Source organism: Haemorhous mexicanus, chromosome 35, assembly GCF_027477595.1.
Source record: "Haemorhous mexicanus isolate bHaeMex1 chromosome 35, bHaeMex1.pri, whole genome shotgun sequence".
NCBI classification, from domain to species: Eukaryota; Metazoa; Chordata; class Aves; order Passeriformes; family Fringillidae; genus Haemorhous; species Haemorhous mexicanus.
The window spans coordinates 313,163-327,398 of record NC_082375.1 but is presented as its reverse complement, the minus strand read 5'-3'; the positions used below and the strand labels follow the sequence as shown (position 1 = coordinate 327,398).

At 64.5% G+C, this 14,236-nt stretch overlaps 4 protein-coding genes across 5 annotated transcripts; 2 read left to right on the top strand and 2 right to left on the bottom strand.

Annotated features, from left to right (window-relative positions):
• Nucleotides 1–435: 435 nt before the first annotated feature.
• On the bottom strand, nucleotides 436–3,118 carry CCDC115 (coiled-coil domain containing 115). Its single transcript, XM_059872304.1, has 6 exons — nucleotides 2,818–3,118; nucleotides 2,392–2,492; nucleotides 1,913–2,016; nucleotides 1,516–1,607; nucleotides 1,109–1,237; nucleotides 436–974 (listed from the first exon to the last, which is right to left on the bottom strand). Exons 1-6 carry the CDS (start codon nucleotides 3,116–3,118, stop codon nucleotides 787–789), a joined length of 915 nt encoding a protein of 304 aa, XP_059728287.1. The 3' UTR covers nucleotides 436–786.
• IMP4 (IMP U3 small nucleolar ribonucleoprotein 4) lies at nucleotides 2,979–8,090 on the top strand. The gene is made up of 9 exons (XM_059872424.1): nucleotides 2,979–3,119; nucleotides 3,491–3,599; nucleotides 3,969–4,052; nucleotides 4,748–4,857; nucleotides 5,844–5,976; nucleotides 7,150–7,304; nucleotides 7,487–7,581; nucleotides 7,665–7,735; nucleotides 7,815–8,090. Exons 1-9 carry the CDS (start codon nucleotides 3,117–3,119, stop codon nucleotides 7,925–7,927), a joined length of 873 nt encoding a protein of 290 aa, XP_059728407.1. The 5' UTR covers nucleotides 2,979–3,116; the 3' UTR covers nucleotides 7,928–8,090.
• On the bottom strand, nucleotides 8,040–9,702 carry LOC132341122 (tyrosine-protein phosphatase non-receptor type 18-like). 2 transcript variants are annotated; one of them, XM_059872425.1, is made up of 5 exons: nucleotides 9,081–9,702; nucleotides 8,786–8,841; nucleotides 8,497–8,708; nucleotides 8,344–8,419; nucleotides 8,040–8,238 (listed from the first exon to the last, which is right to left on the bottom strand). In XM_059872425.1, the coding sequence occupies exons 1-5, from the start codon at nucleotides 9,129–9,131 to the stop codon at nucleotides 8,232–8,234; spliced, it is 402 nt and encodes a 133-aa protein (XP_059728408.1). In that variant the 5' UTR covers nucleotides 9,132–9,702; the 3' UTR covers nucleotides 8,040–8,231. The 2 variants fall into 2 exon arrangements, with proteins under 2 accessions (XP_059728408.1, XP_059728409.1); XM_059872426.1 differs by lacking the exon at nucleotides 8,344–8,419.
• Nucleotides 9,703–9,789: 87 nt separating this feature from the next.
• On the top strand, nucleotides 9,790–13,329 carry MON1B (MON1 homolog B, secretory trafficking associated). The gene is made up of 5 exons (XM_059872422.1): nucleotides 9,790–9,918; nucleotides 10,340–11,359; nucleotides 11,756–12,572; nucleotides 12,671–12,818; nucleotides 13,127–13,329. Exons 2-5 carry the CDS (start codon nucleotides 10,453–10,455, stop codon nucleotides 13,307–13,309), a joined length of 2,055 nt encoding a protein of 684 aa, XP_059728405.1. The 5' UTR covers nucleotides 9,790–9,918; nucleotides 10,340–10,452; the 3' UTR covers nucleotides 13,310–13,329.
• Nucleotides 13,330–14,236: the final 907 nt, after the last annotated feature.

Here is a 14,236-nt window from a genome sequence, read left to right as displayed (position 1 = left end):
TGGTGCTGGCACGGCCAGCATGTGACAGTGGTGACAAATGACCCTATGGTGGCACTGCCTTGGCTGGCATGGGACAGCGGTGACAAATGACCCTATGGTGGCACTGCCTTGGCTGGCATGGGACAGCAGTGACAAATGACCCTATGGTGGCACTGCCTTGGCTGGCATGGGACAGTGGTGACAAATGACCCTATGGTGGCACTGCCTTGGCTGGCATGTGACAGTGGTGACAAATGACCCTATGGTGGCACTGCCTTGGCTGGCATGGGACAGCAGTGACAAATGACCCTATGGTGGCACTGCCTTGGCTGGCATGTGACAGTGGTGACAAATGACCCTATGGTGGCACTGCCTTGGCTGGCATGGGACAGCGGTGACAATGAGCCTGTGGTGGCACTGGCATGACCAGGATAAGACAACAGTGACAAACAGTCCTGAGGGGACATTGGCCATGGTGGCACTGGCACAGCTGGCACCAGACACTGGTGACAAATGACCCTGTGGTGGCACCAGAGTGGCTTTATTGGGGGTGGGGACATGGGGGGACTCCCCTCAGTCACATGCGGGGCTCAGTGTCACCTACAAAGTTCTCAGTGTCACCCGCAGGTCTTGGGGACTTCGTGTCACCTACAGGCAGGTGCTGCTGTCCTCCGTGTCACCGGTGGCAGCTGTGTCACCTGTGAAAGGTCAGCACTGCCCCGTGTCACTTCTGTCCCCATGGCACTGTGCTCCCGTGTGTCCCCGTGTGTCACCTGCAGACATGTCCTCGTCGCTCTGGCTGTTCATTCACGCGGTCACTGAGGTCGCTGTGCCACCCTCGGTGTCCTTGCTGTCCCCAGGGGTTCCCGTGGGGGTCTGGCTGTCCCCACTGTCCCCGGCCAGGTGACGTTTCTGCTGCAGGAGCTGCCGGTACCGGGCGGCCGCAGCTTCCATGGTGGCCTGGAGCTCGGCCACCTCCACGGCCAGCGTCACCCCTGGGGACAGAGGGACACCAGGGGGACTGAGGAGGTCAAGGTGGCCACGGCCTTTAGGCCCTCCCCGATTTTGGGGACACCCCAGATTTGGGGCATTCCCCCCCCAGTTCCCTCCCAGTCCCCCCAGTCCTCACCCTTCTGGAAGCTTCCCTGGGCCTGTCGCAGACTGGGGGGCACCAGGACCCCAAACCAGCCCAGGGGGTCTGGGGGGGCCCTGCTGGGGGTCTCCCCTTTTTCAGGGACTCCCCGGCGCTGCCGCAGCCCTGGGGGAGAGAGAAAAGTCAGAGGACCCCCCCCCAAAACAACTGAGGGACCCCCCAGCATCCACAGGACCCCCCAGCACCCCCCAACACCCGCAGGACCCCTCAGAACCCCCCCAGCTCCCCAAATTCCCCTCCAGCCCCTCCCTTGCCCCCCCCAGCACCCATGGGTGACATCCCCAGATCCCCCAGTCTGTCCCCAACACCCACTGGGGACCTTCTGGGGACCCCCACACCCACAGGACCCCCCCCCCCAAAAGGGACCCCAGCCCCCTCCTCACCATCACGCCCCCCCTGCTGGGGGTCGGGGTCCTCGGGGTCCCCCCCTGTTCCAGGCACCTCCTCAAAGTGGGGGCGTCCCTCTGGGTCCTGCCTGAGGGTGACACAGTGGGGGCAGTGTCACCACCGTGCCCTGGTGTCACTTGGCCACCACAGGGACCTCCCAGCACTCCCGAGTCACCCCCACACTGGGGACATCAGTGTCACCCCTGTGTCACCTCCCCAAACTGGGGACACCCACTTGTGTTCCCCCCAGTGTGTCCCTAGTGTCCTCATGTCCCTCTCTGTGTCCCTGCCACCCCCATCAGTGTGTCCCCAATGTCCTCATGTCCCTCCCTGTGTCCCCGCCACCCCCCACTGAGTGTCCCCAATGTACCCCCCAGTGTCCCTGTCCCCCACCTGTGGCACACACGGACCCGGGGCACCATGGTGGCCCCGTACTGCAGGGACGAGACGCGGTGACAGCCCAGGGAGTAACGGGCCTGAGCCAGGGACAGCCACCCCTGTGGGGACATTGGGGACATTGGGGACACAGCACGGGAACAGCCACCCCTACATGGACACAGGGGAACATTGAAAGGGACAGAGGGACAGCCAGTTCTGGGGACACAGGGACACTGACTGCATTAGGCACAGTCACCTGGGGGGACACGGGACACTGTGGCGTGTCCCTTTGTGTCCCCACAGTGGGTGACATGTCCCCTCAGTATGTCCAGGACAGGTGGTGTGTCCCCAGCTGTGTCACCACAGCAGGGGACTGACTGTTCACAGCTGTGTCCCCATGGGGTTGGCACATCCCTATAGCAGGTGACATTTGTCAGGTGTGTCCCTGTGGCAGATGGCACCTCCTCACACGTGTCCCTGCTGTGTCCCCTCACCTGCCGCAGGTGCTGCTCCAGCTGCTCCCGCCGCTGCTGCAGCAGCTCCAGCGCCTCCATCACCTCCAGCGCGGCCGCGTCCAGGGACAGCGACAGCGACCCTGGGGTGGGGGGACACGGCTCAGGACCCCAACCAACACCCGGCAGGACCTCGCGGGCTCCTCCGGACCCACCAAAACCGTTCCCCCCGCAGAGGGACCGGCCCGGTGTCCCCACGGTGTCACCCGTGTCCCCGGGGACGCCCCCCAGGCCCTCAGAGACTCCATCAAGACTCCTCCGGGCCACCGGAAACCCGCTCAAAAAACCCTCGGGCTCCCTGAGACCCCCGAAACAACCTCAAAACGTTCCCAGTCTCCTGGAGACCCCCAAAATCCCCCGAGACCCCTCCCCGAGCATCCTCGGGACCCCCGGAGCCCCGGCCCTCACCGTCCATCGCCGCCCCCACCGCGGCCTCAGGCCCGGCCCCGCCTCGTCCAATCGCAGCCCGCCCCGACACCTCTCGACCAATCAGCGTGCGTGTCAGCCTGGAAGGCGGGGCCTGCTTGAGGGCCGACAGCTCAGCGGGGTGACGCCTGCCCTGCCGCCATCTTGAGTGAGGGCGCAGCGTTTCCTCCCCTTTCCGGCAGCACCGCGCGTTCCCATTGGTCCACCGGCGCTCGGCCAATGGGAGGCGGCGGTGCTGGGAGGTGCCGGTGTGTGAGGAGCAGCGCGGAGCGGCCGCGACCATGGTGAGGGGCGCGGGGTGTTGGGTCGGTGGTCCCGTGTACCCCCCCCCGTGTCCCCCTGTCCCTCTTGTGTCCCTGTCGTGTCCCCTATCCCTCCATGGCGCCTCCAACCTCCCCTCCGTGTCCCCCATCCTCTCATCTCCATGCTCCCCACAGCAGGCCCTCCCCCCTGCCCAGTATCCCCACATCCCCCCTCACGCGTCCCTCACTCTTTGTCCGCTGTCCCCCGATGTCCCCGCTGACCCCATCCCTCAATGCCGCCCCCTCAGCGCCTCCCATCCTCTCATTCCTCCATGTCGCCGTCACCGGACCCTTCCCCGCATCCCCTCGTGTGTCACCTGTGTGTGTCACCTGTGTGTGTCCCCGTGTCGCAGCTGCGTCGCCAGGCCCGGGAGCGCCGGGAGTACCTGCAGCGCCGGGCCAGGGAGCAGCAGCAGCAGCGGCAGCGGGAGCGCAGGGAGAGCCTGCGGCGGGCGCTGGACGGTACCGGGGCACGGGGAGGGGGCGACAGAGGGGCTGGGAGGGGGGACAAGGGCAGCCAGAGGGGTGAAGTGGGGCCGGGAGAAATCTGGGGGGGGGTTACAGGGGGTTTGGGAGGAATTAAAGGGTGGTAAAAGAGATTCCGGGTGTGTGAAATGGGTTGGGGGCGGCAAAGGGGATTTGGAGGAGTTGAGAAGAGTTTGGGGGGGTCGAGAGGAGTTTAAGGGGGTTGGGGGATGTTTGGGGGTGTTAGAGAGGGGTGAAGAGATGAGATGGGGGTGCTGCGGGCCTAGGGGGTTATTTGGGGCTGGGTATTGGATTGGGGAGGGTTGGGGGTCCTGTCTGAGCCCCCCGTTTCTCTCCCACCCCCAGAGAATCGGCTGCTGCCCACGGAGCTGCGGCACGAGGCGCTGGCCCTGCAGAAGGAGCTCGAGTTCGACTTCCAGGCACCGGGGGGTGAGAGAGGGACTCCCAAATCGGGGGGCAGGAACACCCAAATTGGGGGTGGAGAGTGGGGAGAGGGACCCCCAAATCCAGGGGGGAGAATGGGGAGAGAGACCCCCAAATCGGGGGGGGGGGGGAGGGGGAAGGACCTCCAAATTGTGGAGGGGGCGGGGGGGGGTTTGAGAGGGACCCCCCCCCAAAGTGGGGGAAGAGTGGGGAGGGACGTCCAAATTGGGGCGGGGGGACCCCTAATTTTGAGGGGAAGGTGAGAAGAGGGACCCCCAGATTGGGGGAGATTGGAACTTCCAAACCCAGGGGTGGGGGACAGGAAAGACCCTTGAATGAGCTGAACCCCAAAATGGGGAGAGGGGAATCCAGAGACAGCCCAAAAAAAGTCCTAAAAAAAGAGTCTGGCCTCATTTTTAGCAGTTTCTTCAAGTTCTCTGTGGGTTTTTTAATTTCCCAGATAAGATTAAATTCACCCCAAAATGAGTGGGGGGGCTGCACCCCAAATTTGGGCCTTGTTCTCCCTACAATGAGCTGTGAATCGCCCAAAATGGGAATTAAAGCCCCAAAATGGGAATTAAAGCCCCAAAATCCCCCCAAAACCGTTACTGGGTTGACCCCAATGACCCTGAGGTGGGTGTGGCTGCAGTGGGCGGGGCTGGGAATGCAGGGGGCGTGGTCTGACAAAGCCCTGCCCCCAGAGACCGGTAACAGCCAGGATGATGAGTACAAGTGGGCGGGGCTGGAGCCCCCCAAGGTGATGGTGACAACTTCACGTGACCCCAGCGCTCGCCTGAGGCTCTTTGCCAAGGTGGGCGTGGCCAGGTTTGGGTGTGGTCTATGTGGGTGTGGCTAAAGCTGGGTGGGGCTCTGAGGTGGGCGTGGCCCAGCCTCAGCACCCTGACCCCACCCCTATGCCTGTTCTCATGGGGGTGTGGCCTCAATGAGGGGTGGGGGGTTTGGGGTGGGTGTGGTTGGGCAGTGGGAGGGGCTTGTTTGGTCCCACCCCTTGTGGGCTGAGCCAAGAGTGGGCAGTAAAACCCATAGGAGTGGGAGGAGTCTTTGTGGGTGCGGCCTGAAAGTGGGTGTGGCTCTTAGAGACCCTAAAATATTGAAAGCGGCGTGGCCAGGGACGGGTGTGTCATTGTCACCATGTGCTGGGGGGACAGAGAGAGACACAGACTTGGGGACACAGGCGGGTTGATTTGGGGACACAGAGGTGGTGATTTGGGGGACATGAGGGAGGTGATTTAGTGGACTTTGGGGGTGATTTGGAGGACACGAGGGGGGATGATTTGGGGGACACAGGAGTGATTTGGAGGACATGGGTGATTTGGGGACATGGAGAAGGTGACTTGGGGGACATGGGGGAGGTGATTTGGGGACACAGTGGGGGTGGTTTGGGGACACAGTGGAGGTGATTTGGAGGACATGAGGGGGGATGATTTGGGGGACACAGGAGTGATTTGGAGGACATGGGTGATTTGGGGACATGGAGGAGGTGATTTGGGGGACATGGGGGAGGTGATTTAGGGACATGGGGGAGGTGATTTGGGGACACAGTGGGGGTGATTTGGAGGACACAAGGGAGATGATTTGGGGGACACAGGAGTGATTTGGATTACACTGGGGGATGATTTGGGGACATGGAGGAGGTGATCTGGGGACACAGTGGGGGTGGTTTGGGGGACCTGGTGACACTGTAGTGGCACAAGCGGGAGGACACCGGGTGAAGGGGTGACACAAACAGGGCGTGGCAGGGCTGTCACCGAGCCCTCCCCGTGTCCCTGTCCCCAGGAGCTGTGCCTGCTGCTGCCCGGGGCTCGCCGCATGAACCGGGGCCGTGCCGAGCTGGGCGCGCTGGTGGCGGCGTGCCGGGCCGCGGGCGTCACCGACCTGCTGGTGCTGCACGAGACCCGCGGGCGGCCCGGTCAGTGCCACTGCTGGGGGCTGGGGGCACCTTCTGGGGTCTCTGCTGGGAGGGGAGGGGCTGAGGGGGTGCCTGGGGAAGGGGGAGATAGAGCAGAGATAGGAGATTAATTAATAAAGTAGGGTTTGTTAAAAGGGTCTTCTCAATGGATCCAGCTTGGGCAGCACAAGAGCCCAGCCAGGGCTGCTGCACCCAAGGTGAACCCAAATGGTCACAAGAGGGACCCAAATGGTCACAAAATGAACCCGAGATGGGACCCAAATGGTCACAAAATGAACCCAAGATGGGACCCAAATGGTCACAAAATGAACCCAGGACGAACCAAAATAGTCACAAAATGAACCCAAGACAGACCCAAATGGTCACAAAATGAACCCAAGATGGGACCCAAATGGTCACAAAATGAACCCAAGATGGGACCCAAATGGTCACAAAATGAACCCAAGATGGGACCCAAATGGTCACAAAATGAACCCAAGATGGACCCAAATGGTCACAAAATGAACCCGAGATGGACCCAAATGGTCACAAAATGAACCCAAGACGGACCCAAATGGTCACAAAATGAACCCGAGATGGGACCCAAATAGGTTCAAAATGAACCCAAGATGGGACCCAAATAGGTTCAAAATGAACCCAAGATGGGACCCAAATGGTCACAAAATGAACCCAAGATGGACCCAAATGGTCACAAAATGAACCCGAGATGGGACCCAAATGGTCACAAAATGAACCCAAGATGGACCCAAATAGTCACAAAATGAACCCAGGACGAACCAAAATAGTCACAAAACGAAAAACTGTCACAGGGTCGCTCATTTTTGTAAGTTGTGCTCCATTTGCATATTGGAGTTAATAGTCCAATTATAGCTTTAGGTTATGGAATTCCATCTTTCTTGTTTTTCTCTTTTCAATCCAAATTGTTTATGCTTTTGGGCCTGAGATTTGAATCATTTGTCCTTGGTCCCCAGCTAGAGAAGGAATTGTTTTGTGTCCTGGTCTGTGCAGAGAACTCACCAACATTTAATGCCAAGCTCAGACCCACACACCAAAGCAGCACAGAATCTAAAAAAATATAAAAGCTAAAACCACAGACAAGGGGAGTGGGTGGGGCTAATCCTGAGGGGATGTGGCCTGTTTGTGGGTGTGTCCTGACCAAGCCCCACCCCCCAGATGGGCTGACCGTGTCCCACCTGCCCCACGGCCCCACTGCCCACTTCACCCTGAGCGGGGCCGTGCTGCGCCAGGAGGTCGGGGGGCTCGGGGGAGCCCCGCTGGCCGCCCCCCACCTGCTGCTGCTGCGTCTGGATTCCACCCTGGGAAAAAGGGTACGGCCAGGGGGGCCTGGGGAGCATGGTGGGGACACTGGGGACATGGCGGGGACACTGGGGACATGGCGGGAAAGGAGGGGAAAGGGGGGACACACACCTTGGGGGAAGGAAATGGGGACACTGGGGAGGAACACGGGAGGTCCCAGGGGTGGGGTGACCCCATTCCTGTCCCCCCCTAGGTCGGGACCATCCTGAAGCACCTGTTCCCTGTTCCCCGTCCCGACAGCCGCCGCGTGGTGACCTTCGCCAACGAGGATGACGTCATTTTAGTGCGGTGGGTGACACGTGGGGACACGGGGACACGGACAGACCTCCCCCTGCCCCGGGCCACTCTGACCCCCCCCCCCCCCTCCACAGGAACCACGTCTACCGGCGCCGGGGGCGGACGGTGGAGCTGGAGGAGGTGGGACCCCGCTTCCAGCTGAGGCGTGAGTGTCCCCTATGTCCCAAACAGCCCTAGAAGGGTCCCCACATGTCCCCAAATGTCCCAAACCATGTCCCCCCCAGCCTACCTGATCCGCCTGGGGACCCTGGACCAGGGGGACGCGGCCGACGTGGAGTGGCGCTGGCACCCGTACACGGCCACGGCCCCCAAGCGCCGCCTGCTCAGCGCCACCTGAGCCCCCCAGGACCCCCCCGAGCACCTGGAGACCCCCCCCCCAGGTGGGACCCACCTGTACACCTGAGACCACCTCAACAGCTGAGAGCCCTCTGGACTGGCCCAGGCACGGCTGGGTTTTTCACAATCCGTTTTTATTTGTCATAATAAATCGGTTTTGTCTATATTGGGTTCTGTAAGGATCAGCCGGGTTCTGCTGCGGCCCCTCCTCTGTGGGGGGGCCCAGGGGTCCGGACCCCCCCCCTCACACCCGGGACCACTCGGCCGGGGGGTCCCGCGGGCCCTTGGGCTTTCCGATGCGGAAGTTAAACCCTGGGGGAGGAGCAGGGGGTCAGTGAGGGGGGCCTGGACATTGGTGTCCCACCCTGAACCCCCCCGGGACCCCCCAAACCCACCCCAGGGACCCCCCATGCTCACCCAGGCAGGGGCCGCTGCCCGTGTCCGCGGGGGGGGGTCACGACCTCGTAGGCGCCATCCGAGGGTCTGGGGGAGCCTGGGGGGACCAGGGTCAGAATTATCGATCCTGGGAACCCCTGAGCCCCTCAAACCCCCCCGACGCCCCCCACTCACCTGCCGGGCTGGGGGAGGGGCGGCGCACGGGGCTGCCCGGGAGAGAGCACGTGCCCGAAGGGGCGGAGTCTCGTCCGAAGGAGGCGTGGTCTCTTCCCAAAGGGGAGGGGCCTCTCCCTGCGGCCCCGCCCCCCCGGCGGGGCTTGTTGACCACGGCGTAGGTGACATCCATGGCGGGGGGCGCGGGGGGCTCGGCCGGCACCGAAACGCTCCTGGAGGGGGGGCAGGTGAGGGGCGGCGAGGGAGGGGACACCTGCCCAGGTCACCTGTCCCCGCTGGGAGCACTCACCTGAGCAGCGCGGGCCGCAGAGCCCGGCGGGCGACGGCGTCCTGGTACAGGGGGGGCTGGGGAGGCAGGGGGTCACCTGTGGCCCCCCAGATGGGGGCGGCCGAAGCTCCCGCGGACCTCTCGGGGCCCCCCGAGCTCTTGGGGTCCCCCCCGACCGTCCGGGTCCCTTCTTTCACTTCCCCTTTCCGGGGGCAGGAAGTGCCGCGGCCGCCCTCGTGCCCCCACCCCGCCCCGGATGCTCGCGGCCCCCCGAGCTCGGGGCTGGCCCCCCCCAGGAGCGGGGTCCTCCTCTCACCTGGAGCCCGCGGGCCAGGCTGAGGTGGCCGGGGGGCGGTGGAGGTGCCATGGGGGGTCCGGGGGGCTCTCACCTGTGTGGGGCACGGAGGGGACCTGGGGGGTTTTCAGTGCCCCTCAGGCCCCGCCCCCGGCTGGAGCCCCGCCCCTGGGCTGGACCCTAAACTGCCCTGGGAATTCCCTGTGGGAACCTATTGACACTGCAGCGTCTGCAGGGGCTGTTTTGGGGCTCTGTGGAGCTACTTGGGGACCCTATTGCCCCTGCAGAGAGTCTGAGGGGGCTCTATTGACCCTCCAGAGCTTCTGTAGAGATTCTGGGTGTCCTTTTGGACCTTACAGTTCCTGCGTGGGTCCCCTAAAGCTCTTCAGGGGTGCCTATAGAGTTTTTGGGGTCCCCCAGAGCCGCCCCGGTGTGTCTGTGGCTCCTGGGGCTCACCGGGGGGCGCTAAAGGCGCGATGGGGCCGTGCAGGGGGGTCGCAGGGGTGCCCCAGACATTGAGGGGTCTCCTCTGGCCCTGCGGGGGCGGAGCCAGGCTCCTATAGCCGCTATAGGGATCCTTCTGGCCCCGCCCCTCGTCATGAGGCGGAGTCCCGACCCCACTACCATGTGACGTCACAGGGAGTCATGAGGGAAGGAGGTGGAGCGGGAGAACCCGCCAAAAGTGGCGTCACTCCTTAGGCACCGCCCCGCGCCCGCTGATAGGTCGGCTCGCGGCGGCCTCGCCCCCTTCCTCCGTACCGCGCGGTCATTGGTGGATGCGGCGGCGCGGTGACGTCACGGGGCGCGCGGCGCGGCGGCCCCGGAAGCGGCGGTGGCGGCGGGAGCGGGAGCGCGGCCGGTGAGCGCGCGGGGGCGGGGACAGCGGGGGCGGGCACGCCCAGGGCGGGGCCTGAGCGGGGGCGGGGCCGAGTGGGGAGGGGGCGGCCGGGGGGCGATCTCGCCCGAGGGCGGGGCTTTGTGACGGGCCGGGTTAGCCTCAGGGCTCCCTGGGCGGGGCTAAAGTTCTTTGGGGCGGGGCTAACGTTTTGTGTGGGCGTGGTTTAGCTGTAGGGGCGTGGTCAGAGAGGCACGTGCGGGATGTTCCGGGGTGAGGCTATGTGGGGGCGTGGCTTGATGATAGTGGGCGTGGCCTCAGCGAAGACCACCAGGGCTGGGACTTACTGTGTGGTGATGGAGGTGTGGCCACAAGGTGTGGCTTAGGGGTGGGGTGTGGTCTGTGGAGCCACACCCCCAGCGACCCCATCTCACCTCCCCCACAGGTGCCCAGGACCCCTGACCCCGCCCTTGGTGAGGGCAGGGTGGGGCAGGGCGGGGCTCTTCAGGTGCGCAGGCACCGCCCCGGTGCCCCTTGTTGGTCACAGGTGAGGCAGAGATGGAGCCAGGGAGTACAGCGGACATGGCGTCCCCAAGCTGTCACCACAGTGGGGACAATGAGGAGAAAGATGTGACAGCAGTGGCAGCCATGACATCATCCGTGTGTCACCCAGCTGGGAACAAAAAGGAGGAGGACAAGGAGGTGGCAGCAGTGGTGACAGCCACAGAGTCCCTGAGGTGCCACCCCACTGAGGAGGAGGAGGAGGAGGAGATGGCAGTGACCATGACATCCCAAGGTGGGCCATGTGGCAGGGATGAGGATGTGGCGGCAGCAGTGACAGCAGAAGCAGCCACAACGTCCCAGGGCTGTCATCCCAGTGAGGAGGAGGAGGTGACCACAGCGGGGACATCCCTGGGGTGTCACCCACTTGAGGTTGAAGAGGAGGAGGTGACCAAAGCGGGGACAGCAGCGGTGACATCCCCGGGCATTCAACCCAGTGAGGAGGCGATGACCATGGCAGCAACGTCCCCAGCACATCCTCCTGCAGGGGATGAAGAGGAGGTGACAGCCGCAGTGACATCCCCAGGGTGTCACCCCAATGAGGAGGAGGTGACGGCAGCGGTGACATCCCCAGTGTGTCACCATGAGGAGGAAGAGGAGGAGGTGACGGCAGCGGTGACATCCCCAGTGTGTCACCCTGGTGAGGAAGAGGAGGAGGTGACGGCGGCGGTGACAGCAGCCGCGGCCACGTCGGCCCCGGGCGGGCGGCGCGGCGCGGACGAGGACGTGGCGGCCGCGGGCTGGCGAGCGCGGCGCAAACACGTGTTCGTGCTCAGCGAGGCGGGGAAGCCGATCTACTCCCGGCACGGCAACGAGGAGGCACTGGCGGCCACCATGGGTGTCATGATGGCCCTCGTGTCCTTCATCCAGAGCGGCGGCAATGCCATCCGGGCCATCTGCTCCGGTACGGGGCCAGCGGGGGGTGGACACGGAACCCCCAAATTTACACAGACATACCTGGGGATAACCCCAAACCTGCACAGCTCCCAGGTAGTCCTGAAACAGCCCCCACAGGTACAGACCCCTCCAAACACATCCCACCCCCAAAACCACCTCTCCCAGGTGCAGCTGAATCTGCCAAATCAGCCTGCCCAGGTACAACCAGCCTCCCCCAAAACTCTCTTCCCCCTCAAACCCCTTCCTGGCTCTAACCACCCCCCTAAAAACCCTGCCTTGCTACAGCCACTCTCCAAAAACAGCACACCCCAAAATGACACCTGTCCAGGTACATCTGGCTACCCCCAAACCCTCCGTGTCCCCCCACCCCGTGTGACCACCGTGTCCCCTCTCTCCCCCGCAGAGGACCGCACGCTGGTGTTCGAGCAGCGGGGCCCGCTGCTGCTGGTGTCGGTGTCCCGCACGCGGCAGTCGGCGGCGCAGCTGCGGCGGGAGCTGGCCTTCGTGCACGAGCAGATCCTGTCGCTGCTGACCCGCGGGGGCATCGCCCGCGTCTTCGCCCGACGCCGCGGCTTCGACCTGCGCCGGCTGCTGGCGGGCGCCGAGGCCGTGCTGGACCGGCTGCTCTGCGGGGCCGCCGCCGACGGGCGGCTGCTGCTGGGGGCCGCTCGCTGCCTGCCCCTGCCCGGGGGGCTCCGCCGCGCCGTGTCCGGGGCCCTGCGCCGCGCCGCCGCCGCCGCCCGCCCCGCGCCCGCCCTGGCCGTGCTGGCGGCTCGAGGCCGCCTGGTGACGGCGGCGCGGCAGCGGGCGCTGGCCGAGGGCGGGCGGCTCTGCGCCAGCGACCTCCACCTGCTGCTCAACCTGCTGGGCGGCGGGGCGGGCGCGGGGGCGGGCGAGGTGTGGACCCCCGTGTGCTTGCCCCGCTTCAACCCCGACGGGTATTTCTACGCGTACGCGGCGCGGCTGGGCGAGGAGGAGGAGGAAGGTGTGACGCTGATCCTGCTGTCCACGGAGCGAGAGGGGTTCTACGCGGCGGCCGCGTGCCGGCGGCAGCTGGAGGACACGCTGCGGGCGCAGGGCTGGCTGGCCGAGCTGGCGGCGGCCGTGCGGGGCGGAGCGGGGTACGGCCCCTCCCGCCCCGGAGCGCCCGAGCTCCGGCACTTCCTCTACAAACCTTTGGAGGGCCCGGAGGAGATGCAGCAGCTGCCGCAGTTCACCAGGTGCGGGGATGGGGTGGGGGACACCCCAGAATTGGGGAGGTGGGAGTGTCCCTGATCTTCACCTGACGCTCGTGTCCCCGCTCCCTCACTGGCCGCAGCCCCGAGCTGGAGGAGCCCTACACCAGCGAGGAGGAGCAGCACCGGCTCTTCGACCTGTACCACTACCTGCACAGCCGCGTGCACAGCCCGCACCGGCCCCTGCGCCTGCTCTACCACGTGGCTGAGAAGGAAACGCTGCTGGCCTGGGTGAGCCGCGGGGAAGGAGCCGTCGGCAGGGCCCAGAGGCAGCAGCACCTGTTTGTGCTGTCGTGAGAAGATTCCAGAGTTAGTGGGGGTCACTGGCTGGTGGTGCTGTCGGTAGATCCTGCAGTTAATGGGGTGTGGTATCATCAGTAGGTCCCACAGTTAGCAGGATGCTCACTGGAGGTGCTGTCAGTAGATCCCACAGTTAAGGGGATGCTCATTGTCAGTGCCATCAGTAAATCTCACAGTTAATGGGATTTTCACTGACAGTGCTGTCAGATCCCACAGCTAACAGGTGTGGGTTCCCACAGGTGACCAGCAAGTTCGAGCTGTACAGCTGCTTCAGCCCGCTGGTGACGAAGGCGGGCGCCATCGCCGTGCTGACCAAGCTGCTGCGCTGGCTCAAGAAGGAGGAGGACTGGCTGTTCATCCGCTACCCGGCACCGTTCTGCGCCGCGCCCGCGCGCCCCGAGGGGCCCGAGCCCGAGGGCTGACAATAAACACTGAGACCCCGGGCAGAGTCCTGAGTCCGAGGGGACTGGGGGGTCAGGGGACACGGCCTGAGGGGTGAGGGGACAAGGGGACATGGCCTGAAGGGTGAGGAGACATCCTGAGGGGTGAGGGAACAGCCTGAGGGGTGAGAGGATGGCTTGGACACGGCCTGAGGGGTGAGGGGACAAGGGGACATGGCCTGAAGAGTGAGGGGACATCCTGAGGGGTGAGGGAACAGCCTGAGGGGTGAGAGGATGGCTTGGACACAGCCTGAGGGGTGAGGGGACAGGAGAGCGTCCTGAGGGGTGAGGGGATGAGGGGACATCATGAGGGATAAGGGGGTGGCCGGGACATCTTGAGGGATGAGGGGATGGCAGGAACATGGCCTGAGGGGTGAGGGGATGGGGGACACCCTGAAGGGATGGGGGGACATGGCCTGAGAGGTGAGGGGACAGGGACACAGCCTGAGGGGTGAGGGGACAGCCTGAGGGGTGAGAGGATGGCTTGGACATGGCCTGAGAGGTGAGGGGACAGGAGAACGTCCTGAGGGGTGAGGGGATGGGGGGACACCCTGAAGGGATGGGGGGACACAGCCTGAGGGGTGAGGGGACAGGGACACAGCCTGAGGGGTGAGGGGATAGCCTGAGGGGTTAGAGGATGGGGGGACACGGCCTGAGGGGAGAGGAGACATCATGAGGGGTAAGGGGATGGCCGGGACATCTTGAGGGATGAGGGGATGGCAGGAACATGGCCTGAGGGGTGAGGGGATGGGGGACACCCTGAAGGGATGGGGGGACACGGCCTGAGGGGTGAGGGGATGGCAGGGGGACATGGCCTGAGGGGTGAGGGGACAGGGACACAGCCTGAGGGGTGAGGGGATGAGAGGATGGCCTGAGGGGACTGGGAACATCCTGAGGGGTGAGGGGAGA

Excerpts from the sequence above, each read along its gene's own strand:
- CCDC115 (XM_059872304.1), bottom strand. The coding sequence starts at position 3,118 with ATGGTCGCGGCCGCTCCGCGCTGCTCCTCACACACCGGCACCTCCCAG. Across the intron at positions 1,238-1,515 it reads CCAGCAGGGGGGGCGTGATG|GGCTGCGGCAGCGCCGGGGA; the intron begins GTGAGGAGGGGG and ends TCTCTCCCCCAG. Across the intron at positions 975-1,108 it reads CCAGGGAAGCTTCCAGAAGG|GGGTGACGCTGGCCGTGGAG; the intron begins GTGAGGACTGGG and ends CTCTGTCCCCAG.
- MON1B (XM_059872422.1), top strand. The coding sequence starts at position 10,453 with ATGGAGCCAGGGAGTACAGCGGACATGGCGTCCCCAAGCTGTCACCAC. Across the intron at positions 11,360-11,755 it reads CATCCGGGCCATCTGCTCCG|AGGACCGCACGCTGGTGTTC; the intron begins GTACGGGGCCAG and ends TCTCCCCCGCAG. Across the intron at positions 12,573-12,670 it reads CAGCTGCCGCAGTTCACCAG|CCCCGAGCTGGAGGAGCCCT; the intron begins GTGCGGGGATGG and ends CACTGGCCGCAG.
- LOC132341122 (XM_059872425.1), bottom strand. The coding sequence starts at position 9,131 with ATGGCACCTCCACCGCCCCCCGGCCACCTCAGCCTGGCCCGCGGGCTC. Across the intron at positions 8,842-9,080 it reads GCCTGGCCCGCGGGCTCCAG|CCCCCCCTGTACCAGGACGC; the intron begins GTGAGAGGAGGA and ends CTGCCTCCCCAG. Across the intron at positions 8,420-8,496 it reads CCCCTCCCCCAGCCCGGCAG|GCTCCCCCAGACCCTCGGAT; the intron begins GTGAGTGGGGGG and ends TGGTCCCCCCAG.
- IMP4 (XM_059872424.1), top strand. Across the intron at positions 7,305-7,486 it reads ATTCCACCCTGGGAAAAAGG|GTCGGGACCATCCTGAAGCA; the intron begins GTACGGCCAGGG and ends GTCCCCCCCTAG. Across the intron at positions 7,736-7,814 it reads ACCCCGCTTCCAGCTGAGGC|CCTACCTGATCCGCCTGGGG; the intron begins GTGAGTGTCCCC and ends TGTCCCCCCCAG.